The sequence below is a fragment of the Amphiprion ocellaris genome, chromosome 12 (assembly GCF_022539595.1).
Source record: "Amphiprion ocellaris isolate individual 3 ecotype Okinawa chromosome 12, ASM2253959v1, whole genome shotgun sequence".
In the NCBI taxonomy this organism is placed as follows: Eukaryota; Metazoa; Chordata; class Actinopteri; family Pomacentridae; genus Amphiprion; species Amphiprion ocellaris.
Genome location: NC_072777.1, coordinates 13881087 through 13897629, shown reverse-complemented (window position 1 = coordinate 13897629; position 16543 = coordinate 13881087). Strand labels below are relative to the sequence as shown.

Here is a 16543-nt window from a genome sequence, read left to right as displayed (position 1 = left end):
ATTATCTATACACTGCTTAATTCTCATTAGGGTGAAACATGCTAAGGTTAATTGGTGATTCTAAATTTTCCGTAGATGTGAATGTGAGTGTGATTATTTGTCTCTATATGTAGCCCTGTGATAGACTGGTGACCTCTGCCTTCACCCTAAGTCAGCTGGGATAGACTCCAGCCCCCCGTGACCCTAATGAGGATTAAGCGGTGTATAGATAATGGATGGATGGATTTTTTTAAATATCACAAATAAGAACGTCGACTTTACAATTTGAAAAGTTGAATCTACAAAAATGTCAAAATTTTGTGTTAATAACAGCAGCACTCAAGCTGCGTGGACACAATTCTGCTCAAACCTGATAAGTCATGTTGTCCCTGCATGGTTTCTGTCAGGAATGTTTGATTTTGACAGTCTTCAGAGGAGCTGAGTAGCAGGATGAATCCTTCTCCACAAAGATGCAAACCAGAAGGTGGAGTTTTTCTCTGAAAAATGGATGTCTTCTTGGTCAGAGTGGAGTCGATTTGCTTCAGAGTAGCTAAACACCTCACTGTGGTGTTCTTCTCTCTCCTGTTGGTCTCCTTATATGAACACTTCTGACTCTAATCTCTAACTGGGATTCATCACTAAATAGGACTTTTTTTAATCATCCACAGTGAAATGCTGCTCTGTCTCATTTTTTGTTTTTGTCTTTTCTCCTGACAAGCTGTTTATAGATGCTTCTAATCCTCTGAGACACTTCTAGACAGCTGTCTTATGACTTCTGCTGATTGGATTTAGTAAATTGTGCATCTGTCATAAAGCTGCTTTTCAATGCCTCAGTGAACAAAGCTTGATGTATTCAGATACAACTGATCCAGTTTCCACAGAGTGCAGTGACTGAGCTGCATCCACACTGATGCATTTTAAAACTGTTTTGAAGCAAAAACTGTTAGGATGTGTTCAGGTAAGAACACAACTACAGATACCCAAAGTGCAGGCAGGTTGTGGGAACAAAAGACAACTTTAATCAAAAACTAAAACAATGTAGGCGAGTGAACAAACAGAAGGAGGCTGGTGATCAAGGACAAATAAAGCCATACATGAAGAAGGTAATCCAATGACACAAAATCTAAAGATCCACAGAAATTAAACACAAACAGGAGGAGCACAGAGAAGAATAAAGCAGGTGAACAAGACGAACTGGCAAAGACAAGTTTATACACTTAGAACTGATTGGGAGACAAGATTCAGGTGACTCATGAGACTCAGGTAAAACTAATGAGGACAGGCTTAACCCTTTGATGTACAAAATGGGTTAAAAAGTGACCCAAATTCAATGGAAAATGGTATCTCTTGACCGATGTGCATCAAAGGGTTAAAAGGAGGAAAACAGTCAAAAGAAGGAAGTGAAAACACAAGTGACACATAGTCCAAGGCAATTTCAGAATAACACAGGAAGTTACTGAAAAGGTAATAGATACCAGGGAACCCTAATGAGGATTAAGTGCTGTATAGATGATGGATGGATGGATGGATGGATGGATGGATGGACGAACGGACATAACCAGAGACTCACAGAAGACACCGAAGAAGAACACATGGGGAAGACAGAATGTTCAAATCATTCAGGTAAAAATCAGCTCTCTGGCAAAGCTGCAGGGAGCTCAAAGTAAATTGTCTATTTCCCTGAATCTATTTAATGGAGCTGAAGAGTGCAGAGTTGTCATGACACTGCAGCAGGTTGAAATAAACTGGAATTCTCCTTTAATGACTTCTTTTAGTTAAAAAGCTGGTGAAACAGAAACAGAAGCCTGACACCACACTGATGGGTCAAGTAGGGTTAAGCTCCCAGATTAAAAGAACAAAGCCGTAACGAGTAAAGCTGAGCAAGACACAGCCTGCTCAGATCTGAAGCTACACAACCTTACAAAATTAATTTCATCTTTCAGCGCTCTCAAAACTTTAAATATTGCCCAGTTTTGTCACTAGTGACCTTCCACACATCATTATCCAGAGGAAATGAGCAAAGAGCAACAACGCATAGAAGATGGAATAAAAGAAAAAGAGGACATGGTAAACAGGAAATTATGAGGGGAAAATAAAAGACGAATAGTAACAGCAACATTTAACCAACTGTTCACACTGCAAATACATTCTAATAAGTAAAAGGCTTGTTTCTCTCCTAATTGTGTTTCCACCAATGAGAGGAAGATCCGAAACTGTCTTCTGCTTGGTATTAATAGTACAGATCATTTGGGGCTGACACAGGCAGGCTTACTGTGGTTATATGAAAACACATGGAAGGCTGCTTTCACAGATAACTTCTCTGCTCACATTAGCATCTTATGGAACAATCAACATGCAAAAATAAGGCCATATGGCTTAAGGACTGGTTTGACTGAAGTATTGCTTATATTTCTGAACTTGTAAATGATACCAGAGACATTTCATGAGGATTAGGCCACCTGCTCACAAAAACAAGACAAAATATTACAAAAATGAGACATAAAATGACAAAAGCAAGAAACAAAATGCCAAAAAAATTAGACAAACAACACAAAACAAAACAAAAAGAGACAAAAAATTTGACAAAAAATTACAAAGTGACAAAAATGGACAAAAGCATGAATAAAGCAAAACCCAAAATGACAAAAAATAAGACAAAAACACAAGCAAGATAAAAAGGAAACACAAAACGACAAAAACGAGAAACAAACCGACAAAAACGTGAGACAAATGACAAATGTCAGACAAAAAAAACTACAAAAATAAGACAAAATGATACAAAAATGAGACACAAAATGGCAAAAGAACAATGAGCAATGTAGTATTTTATTCAAAACAAGTTGTCATGGTCTAGGAATCATTTTAAGTTAATGTCTTCTCCATAATTTTTACATTTTACAAAGTCGTCCTGCGGGACGGACAAAACCCTCTGGCGGGCCGCTTTCAGCCCGCGGGCCCGACGTTTGACACCCCTGTGCTATACAGAGCTGCGTTTGTACGATGCAGTTCACAGAGTGTCCATCAGAGGGCGCTGTGTCGCTGTTACAGCTTTACATGAGCGTCCGCAGCGTTTGACCCGGAAAATAAACAAACCGTGAATCCGTTCCCGTTCACACTGAAGATGGCGGCAGCAGGAGCCGGGTCTCCGGGCCGTCTGGTCCAGTACGTGGTGGTCCGCTCGGATCTGGTCCACCAGCTGTCGTGGCCGCTGGGAGCCGTCATCACTCAGGCCTGCCACGCTGCTACCGCCGCCGTCCACCTTCACTACGGAGACCCGGACACCCAGCGGTACCTGGAGGAGCTGGACAGCATGCACAAAGTGGTGCTGGGGGTGAGAGCCAGAGTCCATTCAGATATACGATACTTTAGCGCTGCTGGTGTCGTCAACAAGCTCACTGCGATGTATGAAAAACCACAGTTTAAATAATTAGACATTACAAGGTGGCATGGTGGGGTGTAATAATCGGCAACACAATTTCTATTTACTGTTATTTTAACCAGCTATTATTACTCATAGTGTTTGGTTTGCTAGCAACTTTTAAAATCCTTAATTTTATTGAAAAGGGGTTCAGTTTGGCGTGTAAGATGAGTGCCGAATTGAAAAACTACCTCCAATGATTATAGTGTGGAGATAAGAGTTTAGCTGGAAAGTATGCTTTTCTTTATAAGCCATGAGCATTTTTAAACCACTGAATTTCTAAAGGGGGTTCGCTATGGGAGGTGGAACAGAGCTCCTGTATAGGAGCACTGCAGCCAAATAGGACATGGCTTAATATGCAAATAAATAAATAAATAATCGTAACATTTAGAGTTATGCTCTCAACAAGTCTATCATTCTGTGCTCAGATAAATAATTATTTTCTCACATGGATCTCTGATTAATACATTTATTAATTATAGAAGGTTGTGATATAGAATAGAATAGAAGAATAGAATTCCTTTATTGTCATTGTACCAGTAGAATGAAATTTCTAAAAAGTGCAATCCTTAAGGTGTATAGGTACCAAGCATCGTAATAAATAAGTAAAAACAAACAAACCAAAAAAAAAAAAAAAACTAACATAAGAAACATACCACACTACATTCATACCACAAGTCATATCACATAACACTGTGCTCCTATGAGTGTGTGTGTATCTAGTTTTTGTCCTTTGAGTGCAATTATGGCCCTGGCGTAAAAACTGTTTTGCATCCTGCTTGTTCTTGCTTTTTATTGTCCTGAAACGCCTGCCAGAGGGCAACAGTTCGAAGAGAGAGTGACCTGGGTGAGATGGGTCCTTCAGTATTTTGTGTGCCTTCCTGAGACAGCGGGAACTGTACAGATCTTCCAGAGAGGGCAGAGGGGAGCTGATGATCTTCCTGGCTGTGGTGACGACCCTCTGGAGCGCTTTCTTGTCTCCAGCCGTGCACATACAAAATGTCAGTATGCTCTCTATGGAGCAGTGGTAAAAAGACACCAACAGTTTTTGACTGAGGTGGATGTTCCTCAGTGTCCTTACATACATTACATACAGTCTCTGCTGTGCTTTCTTAATGACTGCAGTAGTGTGTGCATCCCAGGTCAGGTGCTCCTCTATGTGGACTCCCAGGACTTTGAAGTTTGACACCCTCTCCACACAGCTTCCACTGATGAACAGGGGCTGAGTGTCCACTTTATTCCTCCTGAAGTCTACGACGATTTCCTTTGTCTTTGCTTTGTTCAGGGCCAGGTTGTTCTCTGTACACCATGCCGACAGGTGCTCCACCTCATCCCGGTATGCAGACTCATCCCTCCCAGAGATGAGTCCCACCACAGTAGTGTCGTCAGCGAACCTCAGGATGCTGTTTGCTGTTGCTCGAGTGAGTGGGGATGCAGTCATAGGTGTACAGAGTATAGAGCAGAGGACTCAGCACACAGCCCTGGGGGGAGCCGGTGCTGAGGCTGAGGGTCGAGGAGATATGTGGTCCAACCCTGACTGTTTGGAAGCGGTCAGACAGAACGTCCTTAATCCAGAGGCAGGAGGAGTACGGCAGGCCCAGGTCTAGCAGCTTGTTCACCAGTCTGTTGGGGATGATGATGTCAAAAGCCGAGCTAAAATCCACAAAGAGCAGCCGCACATAGTTCCCCCACTGCTCCAGGTGGGACATAGCAGAGCTGTGGATATGGTGTCCTCAGTGGATCTGCTGGCTCTGTAGGCAAAGTGATGGGGGTCTAATCCTGCCAGGAGTTTTGAAATGATGTGTGTCCTGACTAGCTTCTTGAAGCACTTCATAATGATAAGTGATAGGTATACATCAGGGCGGTAATCGTTCAGGCAGTTGTTCTTCTTCTTTGGGATTGGGACAATAGTAGAAGACTTCAAACAGGGGGGACAGCAGCTTGATCCAGTGACTGATTGAAGATCCTGGTGAAGACCTCCGCCAGCTGATCCACGCACATCCTCAGCACCTTACCAGAGACGCCGTTGGGTCCCGTAGCTTTCCTCGGGTTCACAGCCTTCAGTGTGCGCCTCACCTCATGCTCCTCCACCTGTAGGATGGGGCTGCTGTGGGCAGGTGGATGAGGTGTGGCTGTGGGTGACTCCACCTCGAAGCGAGCGAAGAAGCGGTTCAGCACCTCCCCCAGTGAGGCGTCACCAGCCTCAGCTGTGGTGTTGCTTGGTCTGTAGTTGGTGATGTGTTGCACCCCCTGCCACACCTGTCTGGAGTCGTTGCTCTGGAAGCAGTCCTCAATCCTTCTCCTGTAGGCAGCCTTGGCTTCTCTGATGCCTCTCTTTAGATTGGCTCTGGCAGCACTGTACAGCATCCCATTCCCAGACCTGTAAGCGTTGTTACGCTTCCTGAGCAGGCACTTCACTTCTCTTGCCATCCAGGGCTTTGTGTTGGGATAAACCCGGATGCGCTTGTCCACAGTAACCATGTCTGTGCAGTGTTTGATGTAATCCAGGAATGCTGTTGTATGCTGCTCCAGGTCCTGGTGTTCAAAAACATCCCAGATAGTGGACTCAAAGCAGTCCTGCAGCATCTTTTTCTTTATGGTTGGAGCCCTTTCCCTGAGGGGAATATACGCTGGAATTAACAGCAGGGACAGGTGGTCTGACTGGCCCAGATGTGGTAGTGGCTTGGCCCTGAAGCCCAGCTTGATGTTTGATTAGACCTTGTCCAATGTGTTTGTCCCCCTGGTGTCACATTTGACATGCTGGTGGAATTTTGGCAGCACTCTCTTGAGATCAGCATGGTTAAAGTCTCCCGCCTACATTTGACAGTCATGTACTCCAGGTCTGGGGAACAGTGGCTGCCTACAGTCTTAGCGTCGGTACACCTGCTGTTGTTTACGTAGACGCATAGACCCCCACCTCTGCTCTTACCGGAGCCTCTAGTCCTGTCATGCCGGTACACTGTGCGGCCTGCTAGTTCGATAGCTGTGTCTGGGATGGATGAGTGAAGGCAGGTCTCTGTGAAGAGCAGAATGCAGCTGTCTTTCACGATGCTGTTTGTTGCAACCTGTAGCCTCAGTTCATCCATCTTGTTAACGAGGGATCTTGCGTTGCAGAAGAAAAGGCTGGGAAGCGGCGGTTTGTGTGGCCGCCTCCGTAGCCTCACCAGTAAGCCCGCTCTGCAGCCCCGCTTCTGTCTCCTCTCCCTACGCCGCCTCTGATGCCTGTTCGCGGGGATGATAATCCAGGGAGAGCCGGGGCTCCTGGCGATGTCCCCCAAGATGTTGTGGGAGTGGAGAAACTCTGCTGTAACCGCCCGCTCGCTGGATAATCCTATTTCTAGGAGATCGTGCCGGCTGAAGATTTTGTTCGCCCCACAGGATATCATCCATACGCGCAACATACATGTGAACAAACAAAAAACACACTGAAAAGTAGAGCACTGAACCTCTGCATCCATGCGCGCTGCCATCTTGCTATCCCAGTAGTTGTGTTGAGGTACACTGATTTTCCTGCATAGATCATATGTCATGTTTTGTCACCTGACTTGCACACAGTGAGAATATTTTTATGTCTCCAGGCTCCAGATGAAGCTGCTCTCTCCAGCCTATCAGAGAGTCTGACGCAGGCCGGTGTCTCCCACAAACTATGGATCGAACAACCAGAGAACATCCCCACATGCCTGGCTCTTAAACCATACCCAAAAGAGACTGTCCAGCCTCTGATGCGGAAGTTTAAACTCTTCAAATGACTGATGTTGCTGCTGCTTCGCAAGGATGTTGGAGTTTACTTTTTTTTTTTAATCATCTAATTCCTTTGACAACCTGATTTGATGGAAGTGCAGCAACTGTCTGTCTATGAAGGAAAGTACACGATTAAAACCAGAAAATATGTTTGTTTATTTGTTCAGGGGTTAAACAAAATGCAGAAGAGTAAATAAGCTGAACTAACATGCATATGTGACGTAAAAGTAAATTGTGCTCTGGGTGGCACCAACCACCAACTGATCTGCAACTATAGCAACAAAAGGCTCCAATCTGAGTTCTATGCTCGTCTTGTTTGTATAAATAAACAACTCTTGTTTAATACTTTGTCAATGAAGTGTATGTTATCACACTAACAGTCTGCCGTTTCAATATGAACAATACCTACGTCGTCCGGTTGTGCTGATGAGTTGTTTTACACGAGGATTTCCACTTCTGCTATGCATGATAATTGGAGTTCTTAGATCGGGTTGCTCCTGCCATTTGAGCAGGGATCAGGTGTGAGCAGCCACTGCAAGACCTCTAAAACACTCCATGCAAGGTCTGGATCAGTCGTCATTATTCACATGTAATTTCTTTAACAATCCTAACAGCTGCTTAAACTTTCAGCACACTGGCAAAGCAACTGCAAAAAATGTAAGTTTTCAATACCAAACTGCAAGTACTGCAAGAATTGCATCTCTTAACGGCAGATTTGTTGTTTGTTTTTTTCTTACAAATGATTACTCCGTACATCCATGTCTATAATTAATTTTATTGCTAGATCGCTTGTACTCCTTTTGGATCAGTTGAACAAATGCAGTTATCTTGACATGTCTTGATTGTATTACAGTTCAGATCATTGTAGGTCATCGTGATTCTTAGTAGAGAGGCCTGATATTCTCACATACACGACCGTTCAAAAGTTCGGGGTCACTGAGAAATGTCGAGCTGGAAACAGCTGATTTTTAATGGAATATCTCCATAGAGGTACAGAGGAACATTTCCAGCAACCATCACTCCTGTGTTCTAATGCTACATTGTGTTAGCTAATGGTGTTGAAAGGCTAATTGATGATTAGAAAACCCTTGTGCAATTATGTTAGCACATGAATAAAAGTGTGAGTTTTCATGGAAAACATGAAATTGTCTGGGTGACCCCAAACTTTTGAACAATCGTGTATATACATCTGCAATTATTTATACATTTCAGCCACTATTATGAACAAAAAAGGAACAGAGAATAACTGTCTTTTACTAGAATTATCAGGATTTATCTGCCCTAATGTTTGCTCAACAGTTTGTCTCTTTCCAGAGGTAAAAGTTGAGAATCCCTTCAAACAAAGCAGCGTTGCCTGTTTTGCTTTTCCGACTGTGCTGCATCAAAGAGTTTTCTTGTTTATAAGAGTTTTTTAGGCAGAAACAAGGGACTAACTTTAGGACTCTTACATGGTAACAATGATCTTATTATACCTCTGGCTACAGTTCATTTGTTGGTACTTTAGGACCTATTGGGTAGAAAAACATAAATTTCTCTGTCTGGCCATATTATGATTCCAGTAATGTGAAATAAGGTCAAATAACTTCATGTCAAATAAAAATGTATTTATTACAACTGCTGGAAGTGTGCAACTCTTGCCATAATCCTAACATTACTGGTGTCCCAACTGACCTTAATTGCTATTTCACCTAATGAGAGGCCACATGTGGCCCGACAGGTTGGTAATAAACACTTAATGCAGATGTTACCTCAATGGCCTCCAGTTAGTGTTTGTGAAAAACTGCTTTATTTGATGAGGAAAACAACATTCTGTGTAAAGCACTGCTCTAAAAATGCCCAGACTTTGTAAAGTGTCTGTATGGTGAGGACTATAATAAAAGACAGGCACAACTCACCTGCCTTGACCCAGCAGATAATTGCGCCCTCATCCATTTTATTAAATATAGCGTGTTCATCTCTGATGTGTTCCCAGAACTGCTCATCTGCCCTCCACATGTAACCCAGCAGTTCGTGGTATTGCTGTAGCCTCCACATTTCTGTGTAAACGGGTTAAAAAAAAAAAATGCCATTAAAACACAAAATTTTCTTTAGAATTCATTGCAAAATAGTTTACTGTCAATAAGATGCAACAATTAGACAATGTGCAGCATTCATATCTGTTTACCTATTTATTTTCTTTCAATATGATCCCATAAAGTCAATAAATGTACACCTATAGACACAAAAAATACAAAATAACACGCAATAGACTCACTCAGCACTTTGTTAGGATGACCTACAATCTAGTTCAGTCCAATGCGACAGCGCTGCTATAAATTCTATTTTTACAAAGCTTATACATTTTCAATGTTTGTCGCCCTCATGGATCCTGATTAGATAGACAAAATACAAAGAATACCTTTTAATATATCACACCTCAGGCTTCATAATAAATATAAAGAAGAATTATAAGCTTTCTGACAATGTCAACATAAACTGAAAGCTTTATAAAACTATTTATAAACTGAAAGCTTTATAAAACTTTTTATAAACTGAAAGCTTTATAAAACTAGAAAATACTGGGAAAATGACCCTTTCAGACCCTCAGCTAATAAAGTCACATTTCTTGTTTTGTGTGAAAAAACTCAAAAACCCAAAGATATTCAGTATACTTTCACATAATGCAAATCTTCACCATTCAAAGAAAAGTGTGAGGATTTGCAAAGAAATGTGACACTTTTTGCAAGATGACAAGGCAAGAAATAAGGAATTATAATTCAACATATTGTTTTTACTTAGTTCAGAATCCAACCAGCAGAACTTGCATCCATAAGGATAAATCCAGATCCCACATCAACCAACTGTAAGATGGTGGAAGACTTTTGCCAGACACTCTGCTTCCCAGCTAAAATCACATCAATCAACCTCAGATCAGACCTTGTGCTGCTGTCGATCTCTCTATCTTATTTACATCACCAAGCTTGGAGTGGAGGATGTAGTAGAGAAGACCAGTGCAAAGCAAAGATCTGATCTGATAAGGTAAGCTACAGAGGGTCCGTAACCATAATTAACATCAAGGCTATTCTGGGAGAAGGTCCACTGACAAGGATGGCCTCTCCAGGGCTGCTGAAGAGAGCAAGCAGTGGCTGTGGATCAAGAGAAAAAAGTCCAACTGAATCAGTAGGATTCACTGTTGAACCCTCTGGAGGTCTCATGGGCTTATCAGTGAAACACCTAGGAAAGGCATCTACTAATAACCCAGAAGATGCTACCACTTGTTTGACCAGCCAACACAGTACACACAGCATGTCTCTGGAGTATAATTAAGAGATATTAAGAGCTAGTCCTGCATAACATATCAGTCCCACTGGGAACCTTGAGCCCTCCACTTCTCTAGCAGACTCTAAGGCAACATGTCATCAGTGGCTGCTACACCACAGGTGGTTAAGGTAGGTAGGCGACCTTCACAAATAGAAGACACTTGGTCCTGCAGAAGCTCCACTCTCTTGACCAGCCTACAGAGTAGTAGCACTCAGGAGTGAAATTAACAGATGCTAACAGCTAGTTCTTCATAACAGACCTGCAACACCACTTGTTGATTCATTTTACAGTATTTGCTATTAATACATGAGCCATGATCAATGTTCCCTCTAATTTTTCATGAGTCTGAGCAAACACACAAACTCCCTGAGCGTCCCTTGGACCACTGTGAGCAACATCAGACGTGTGCACTGTGGTCACACCAGCATCACATCCATTCAAGTTACATGGTTCATTAAAAGAATCAAATTACAGCATTTACATTTCTGTTAAAACACTTTGTCAACAGGAGCCAGTTGAAGGCTGCAGTGATTTTAGTGACACTACAATGTATAAGAGTGAAGTTATTGAATATTTGTCTCTCTTTACTGTTGCAGCGGTTTTGCAAATTGCAGACGGACCCTGTTCACTCCATAGACACCAATGTTATTCCTGTAGCTTGAAAGACAGCTACTTTTGATAAAACTGGGCTTGTAGCACATTGTCTGCCTTGCAACAATGGGAAAGAGGCACCGTTTATGTTTTGACAACCTATATCTACAGAGTTATTGATGCTGGAAGTCCGAATCTGTGAATATCTTTCCAACTTTACTGAACTTGGGGCCACTACCACCTAAGGAGTGATATATTTAATTTTGAAAAAAACATTTAGCCATACTTAAAGATTTAAGTGCTTTATTAACACGGACCTAAAAATTTTGTATTGTTTTATGATCACAGGTTCTGTCTGAAAAGAGGTGGCATCATTTTAAACAGTGAAATCAAACTAATAAAATGTAATGACCAACCAGTAAGTAATACTGGATTCTGCAAAAACATAAACAACTTTTTTAAAAATCTAAATCTTATCTTAACACAGTTAATGTATTAACTTATTTTTGTGTGTATGCATGTATTTATTGATTTATTTAGTACTGTTAACATATCAGAGTTCTGAGTGAGTTTTTCTTTAGATAGGCAAAGGCCATTTATTGATTACATATAGGCTACTAAATGTTTATTAAAACTAAAAAGCATTTTAAATAAAACAACTTAGGCATTTATTGAGTCACTAAAATACTGTAGAGTACAGACCACATCAGCATGATTATAAGCATCCTCTGGTAAATTAACAACCAGATACTGATGTCTCTCACCATATGGACTTCAGGAGATGACTGGGGGATGATAAACTGTGACCTACTGGTTGGGTTCTCTCTGTTCTCATGTTTCTTACATGTTTGTCCCCTGACAGCCGGGTCCTAATGTTTTTTGAGCAACACACCATGCTATGACATTTTTACAATGATGGTTCTACTATGAAACCAGTTTGACATGTTCAGGTGTTCTTTGTGTGAAAACTCAGAGATTTCAGGTATCAGAAGGTGGTTTTCAACTTTCTTTGTTAACTTTCTGCTTCAACTTTAAATTAAATTTCCTTCACTAACCCAGCCCTCTGGACTTCCAGGAAGCTGTGTTCCTATTGGCTGTCCAGGTGGCTGCTTGGTGTTATCAGGAACACCTGAGCAGCTTGGTGTTATCAGGAACACCTGAGCAGCTCAGTGTCTTCCTGCTTTATTTAGCTGCAGACAAACATTTCCTCTGTTTCTCTTCACCACTGAACCAGGTTTAGCTCCCTTGCTTTAGTTTGTTCTTTAGGCGTTGGCTTGCAGCTTCCAGCAGTAAAATCGTCTTTAATGTGTTTCTTGGTGTGTTTTAGGGCTTTGTACTGGATAGTTGTCTTGGTAAATGTGGTTCTTTAGCCACAGTTAGCACATGGTGTTAATGTGTGCAGTGATTAGTGGATTTGGTGCAGCTGCGTTGTGTCTTTATCTTGGCTGTAGTGAGTCTTCAGAGGTTTTTGGTCAGACACATTCTGTATTCTTGTTTGTGAACCAACGTTGGTTGTCCAGAAGGTAAGTTCCTGTCCTGATTCTCTGTTCTCAGAGGTTCTCTGGTAGGCTGCAGGAGACTTTAGCGTTTGGGTTGTGCTAGTTTGGTTTTTGTATGGTTTCATTTTGACGACTATCTTGAGGCCCCTCCATGTGGTTTAGTGAGGTTTTCTGGAACAGTTCTACAAAGCAACCTGCAGCAGAAGAGACTTTGAGAGTTTTTAGGAAGTTCTGGAGGCCAGACTTTAGAGCAGCAGAAACATTTGTCAGCAGTTTGAACAGGAGAAGGTGAGCTTCAGAGTAGAAATGAGAAGGAAACCTTCTTGACCCGTGTGGTGAGGTCCTGTACCAAGAGTTTGAGCAGGTTGTGAAGAGTCTGTAGTTCTTTCGTTTGAAAGCACAAGAAGAGTCGACTCATTAAAGGAGAAAACAGGAGATATTGTTGGTTATTCTGTCGCTCTGCAGTTTCCTTAGACTGGATATCAAGTTTATATTTTAAATGATTTCCCATATGAGCCCAAGAAGACTTCAATAAACTCCCTCCATCCCCTGGACACAACATATTTTATTACGATGTTAAATCTTTTTTTGTTTGTTTGTTTTTGAGTTTTAATCATAGTTTTAGCATAGTTTTTTCTCTTTGCTTGTTTAGTTTTGTCATCTGTGTGAAAGGTGCTAAACAAATAAAGTTGAATTGATAAACTGAATAATTGACTAACTCATGATTGTGACAACAGAAGTATTTTCATTGTGATTTAAGGGTTTATTTCATTTTTAAGGTTGGGGTTAAAATCTTGACAGAAAAAGAAGATTGAAGAAATAAACTACATAACAAAAAACAATTAAATCAAAGGGGAAAAAAATTTAATACAATAAAACCTTTAAAAAGGTTTATTATTAAAAAGTATTTTTTGAATGTTTAATTATCGAAAATATTTTATCTGTAATTTTTAATGTTTGTATTTGAAAAATTTTGTTTAATTTCATAATTACATGTATTGTATCTTGTTTAATTATCTAATTCGATATTTTGTCTGTTTAAAATAATTTAATTGTATTTAATGTTTAACTATATTAAACAGACAAAATATTGAATAGGATAATTAAACAAGATACAATACATGTAATTATGAAATGAAACAAAATTGAATTTTTTCTTTTCCCAATATTTAATTTTTTGATTAAATCTTGAAGGTTTTTCTTTTTAAATGTTTTACCACCTTTTAATGTTTAATTTTCTTTTTAAAAGCTTCATTGTATTTTCTGTTTAATTCCTATTTGAAGTTTTATTGTCTTTAAGATGTAATTTTCTAATTAAACATTTAATTTTGTAATTAAATGTCTTGTCTCTTCAAAGGTTTAATAATCTAATTAAATGTTTTGTATTTTTAAAGGTTTAATAATCTAATTAAATGTTTTGTATTTTTTTAAATGTTTAATATTCTTCTTGTTTAATTGTATTTTTTGAATGTTTAATGATCGAAAATATTTTATCTGTAATTTGTAATATTTGTCTTTTAAAAATTTTGTTTAATTTCATAGTGACATGTATTGTATCTTGTTTAATTATCTAATTCGATATTTTGTCTGTTTAATAGAATGTAATTGTATTTAATGTTTAACTCTATTAAACAGACAAAATATCGAATTAGATAATTAAACAAGATACAATACATGTCACTATGAAATTAAACAAAATTTTTAAAATACAAATATTACAAATTACAGATAAAATATTTTCAATAATTAAACATTCAAAAAATACAATTAAACAAGAAGAATATTAATCATTTAAAAAAATACAAAACATTTAATTAGATTATTAAACCTTTAAAAATACAAAACATTTAATTACAAAAATAAATGTTTAATTAGAAAATTACATCTTAAACACAATAAAACTTCAAATAGGAATTAAACAGAAAATACAATGAAGCATTTAAAAAAAATTAAACATTAAAAGGTGGTAAAACATTTAAAAAGAAAAACCTTCAAGATTTAATCGGAAAATTAAATATTGGGAAAGAAAAAAAATTCAAACAAGCCGATAAAACATTTGAAAAAACAATTAAACATTAAAAAGACAAAACATTTCGAAATCAAATCAGACATTAGAAAAGAATAAAAGGTGACAAAAGAGCAAAACTAAACATCTAAGAAGAATCAAACTAAAGACAAAACATATGAAAAGACACCAGTTAGACTTTAGAAGATCAAATTAAACAGAAGAAATAATAAAATGATCAAAAGAGCAAAAACAGATAAAGTTCTTAAAGCGTTTTCTAGTCTGAAACGAAAACATCAAGTTGTTTCTTCAAACATTTCCTCTTTCTATGTTCTTGGTTTGATTGTGGACAGATTTACTAAGAACTCATTTCAGAAAACTGCTTTCCAGATAAAATCTACTAGTAGTTGAAGGCATTTATCAAACTAATGTTACCTTCTGATCTCCACAAACTTTACTGTTCAGTGAAGAGAATCAAAGTTTGTTCAGGATTTCTAAAAAACCCACAGGTGACGGTCTGAGAAGAACTCGGATGGTCTAAATGTGAAATCAAGACTCATGGTCACAAGTTTTAAGGCTTCTGTTAACCAGAAAGTTCAAACTAACAGAGAAGTACTGAGAAACTTTTAAAATTTCAGTCCTCAGACTGTCTGAAGGTTCAAACTAACAGAGAACTACTCAAGTACTTTTATGATTTCAGTCCTTGGAGTGTCTGAAAGTTAAATCTAACAGAGAACTACTGTGGGACTTAGAAATGTCAGCCCTCAGACTGTGTGAAAGCTCAGGTCCTGAGGACTTGGGAGGTCTGGAGGCTTTGGAAAGTCTTGGAACTGAGGGTTCCACCCTCCAGCACAAAGGTTGAAGTCCAACCTCCTGAGAAAAACGGTCGAGTCGAGACACAAGTTAAAAAAAAAACTCAAACACGACAAAAAATAGATGATAAATGCGCAAAAAAAAGAAGAATTAGTATCTGAGCGAGTAGCTCAGGGGGATAAGAAGAGGACTACCAAGTGGAAGGTCGCAGGTTCAAGACCCAACAGTGGCATTTTTCTTTGTTTGTCTTTGTCAGGATTTTGATAAAATTTAAGAAGGGTCTGGTCTTGAACCAGCAACCTGCAGCTCCATAGGCAAATCCTTAACTCACTGAGCTACAGATCAGATGAAAATAAATAATTTCGTCGTCCCTTTGGCATCTTAGTTTCCAAGTGACCACACGGGTGGAGCCAAGGCGGAGCCTGGGTGGAGTCAGGGCGGAGAGTAGGCGGGGAGGTGGGTGGCGGCCTCCCCCCTCTACTCCCCCACCTCCCCCCACCACCCACCACACCTTCCCCCGCCCGACGAGTTCTTCGAGTCTGCACGAGTTCTTCGAGTCTCGACAGGTTTTCCCGAGTTTCTTGCGTTTCCACGAGGTCGGAGGCAGAACAAGTTGTCATGAAGAGGTGTTGAAGTCGGCCAGGATGGAGTGACTTTTACAGTGACTAGAAGGAAGACGACTAGAAGAGCAGGTCTTTAACCACCATCCATAAAATCCATGGAGTCGGCTCCAGAGAAATGAAAGGTCAACTTTTATCAACCTCCATCCAGATGTTCAACTTGATATCTTTACTTTGACATTTTTAGCACCACAAACCTTTAGTAGCACACTTTTTTTTATCATTTATTAGGATTTTAATGGAATCCACCAGCAGATTTTGTTTTTGTTGACAGACTTTATTCTTGTCGTCGTGGGACTGCAGTATTTAAAACTGTTCCTTCTATTTGATCTCATGTTTATTAGTTTTAGTGGAGAAAGTTTGAATTGTCAATTAGTCTCTTAAAAACTAAATAATAAATTGTATTAGGCAAGAGGTTTAAATTTCTTACTTTTGTCATATTTTAAATATGACAAAAAAATATAAAAATAAAGTCTTGAGACAATTTGACCTGTAATTGGCGTTATATAAATACAATTGAATTAAAACTGTATGTATCTTGTAATGTTGGAGTAATTCAGCCATATATGTTAGAAAA

General features: G+C 39.4%; 1 protein-coding gene across 1 annotated transcript; it reads left to right on the top strand.

The window, feature by feature from the left end:
• The first annotated feature begins 3072 nt into the window (after positions 1–3072).
• ptrhd1 (peptidyl-tRNA hydrolase domain containing 1) lies at positions 3073–7481 on the top strand. Its single transcript, XM_023265550.3, has 2 exons — positions 3073–3310; positions 6976–7481. Exons 1-2 carry the CDS (start codon positions 3101–3103, stop codon positions 7144–7146), a joined length of 381 nt encoding a protein of 126 aa, XP_023121318.1. The 5' UTR covers positions 3073–3100; the 3' UTR covers positions 7147–7481.
• The last annotated feature ends 9062 nt before the right edge of the window (positions 7482–16543 follow it).

Bases quoted from the DNA above. Each gene is read 5' to 3' on its own strand.
- ptrhd1 (XM_023265550.3), top strand. From the start codon at position 3,101: ATGGCGGCAGCAGGAGCCGGGTCTCCGGGCCGTCTGGTCCAGTACGTG. The intron at 3,311-6,975 runs GTGAGAGCCAGA...TTATGTCTCCAG, and splicing joins TGCACAAAGTGGTGCTGGGG to GCTCCAGATGAAGCTGCTCT.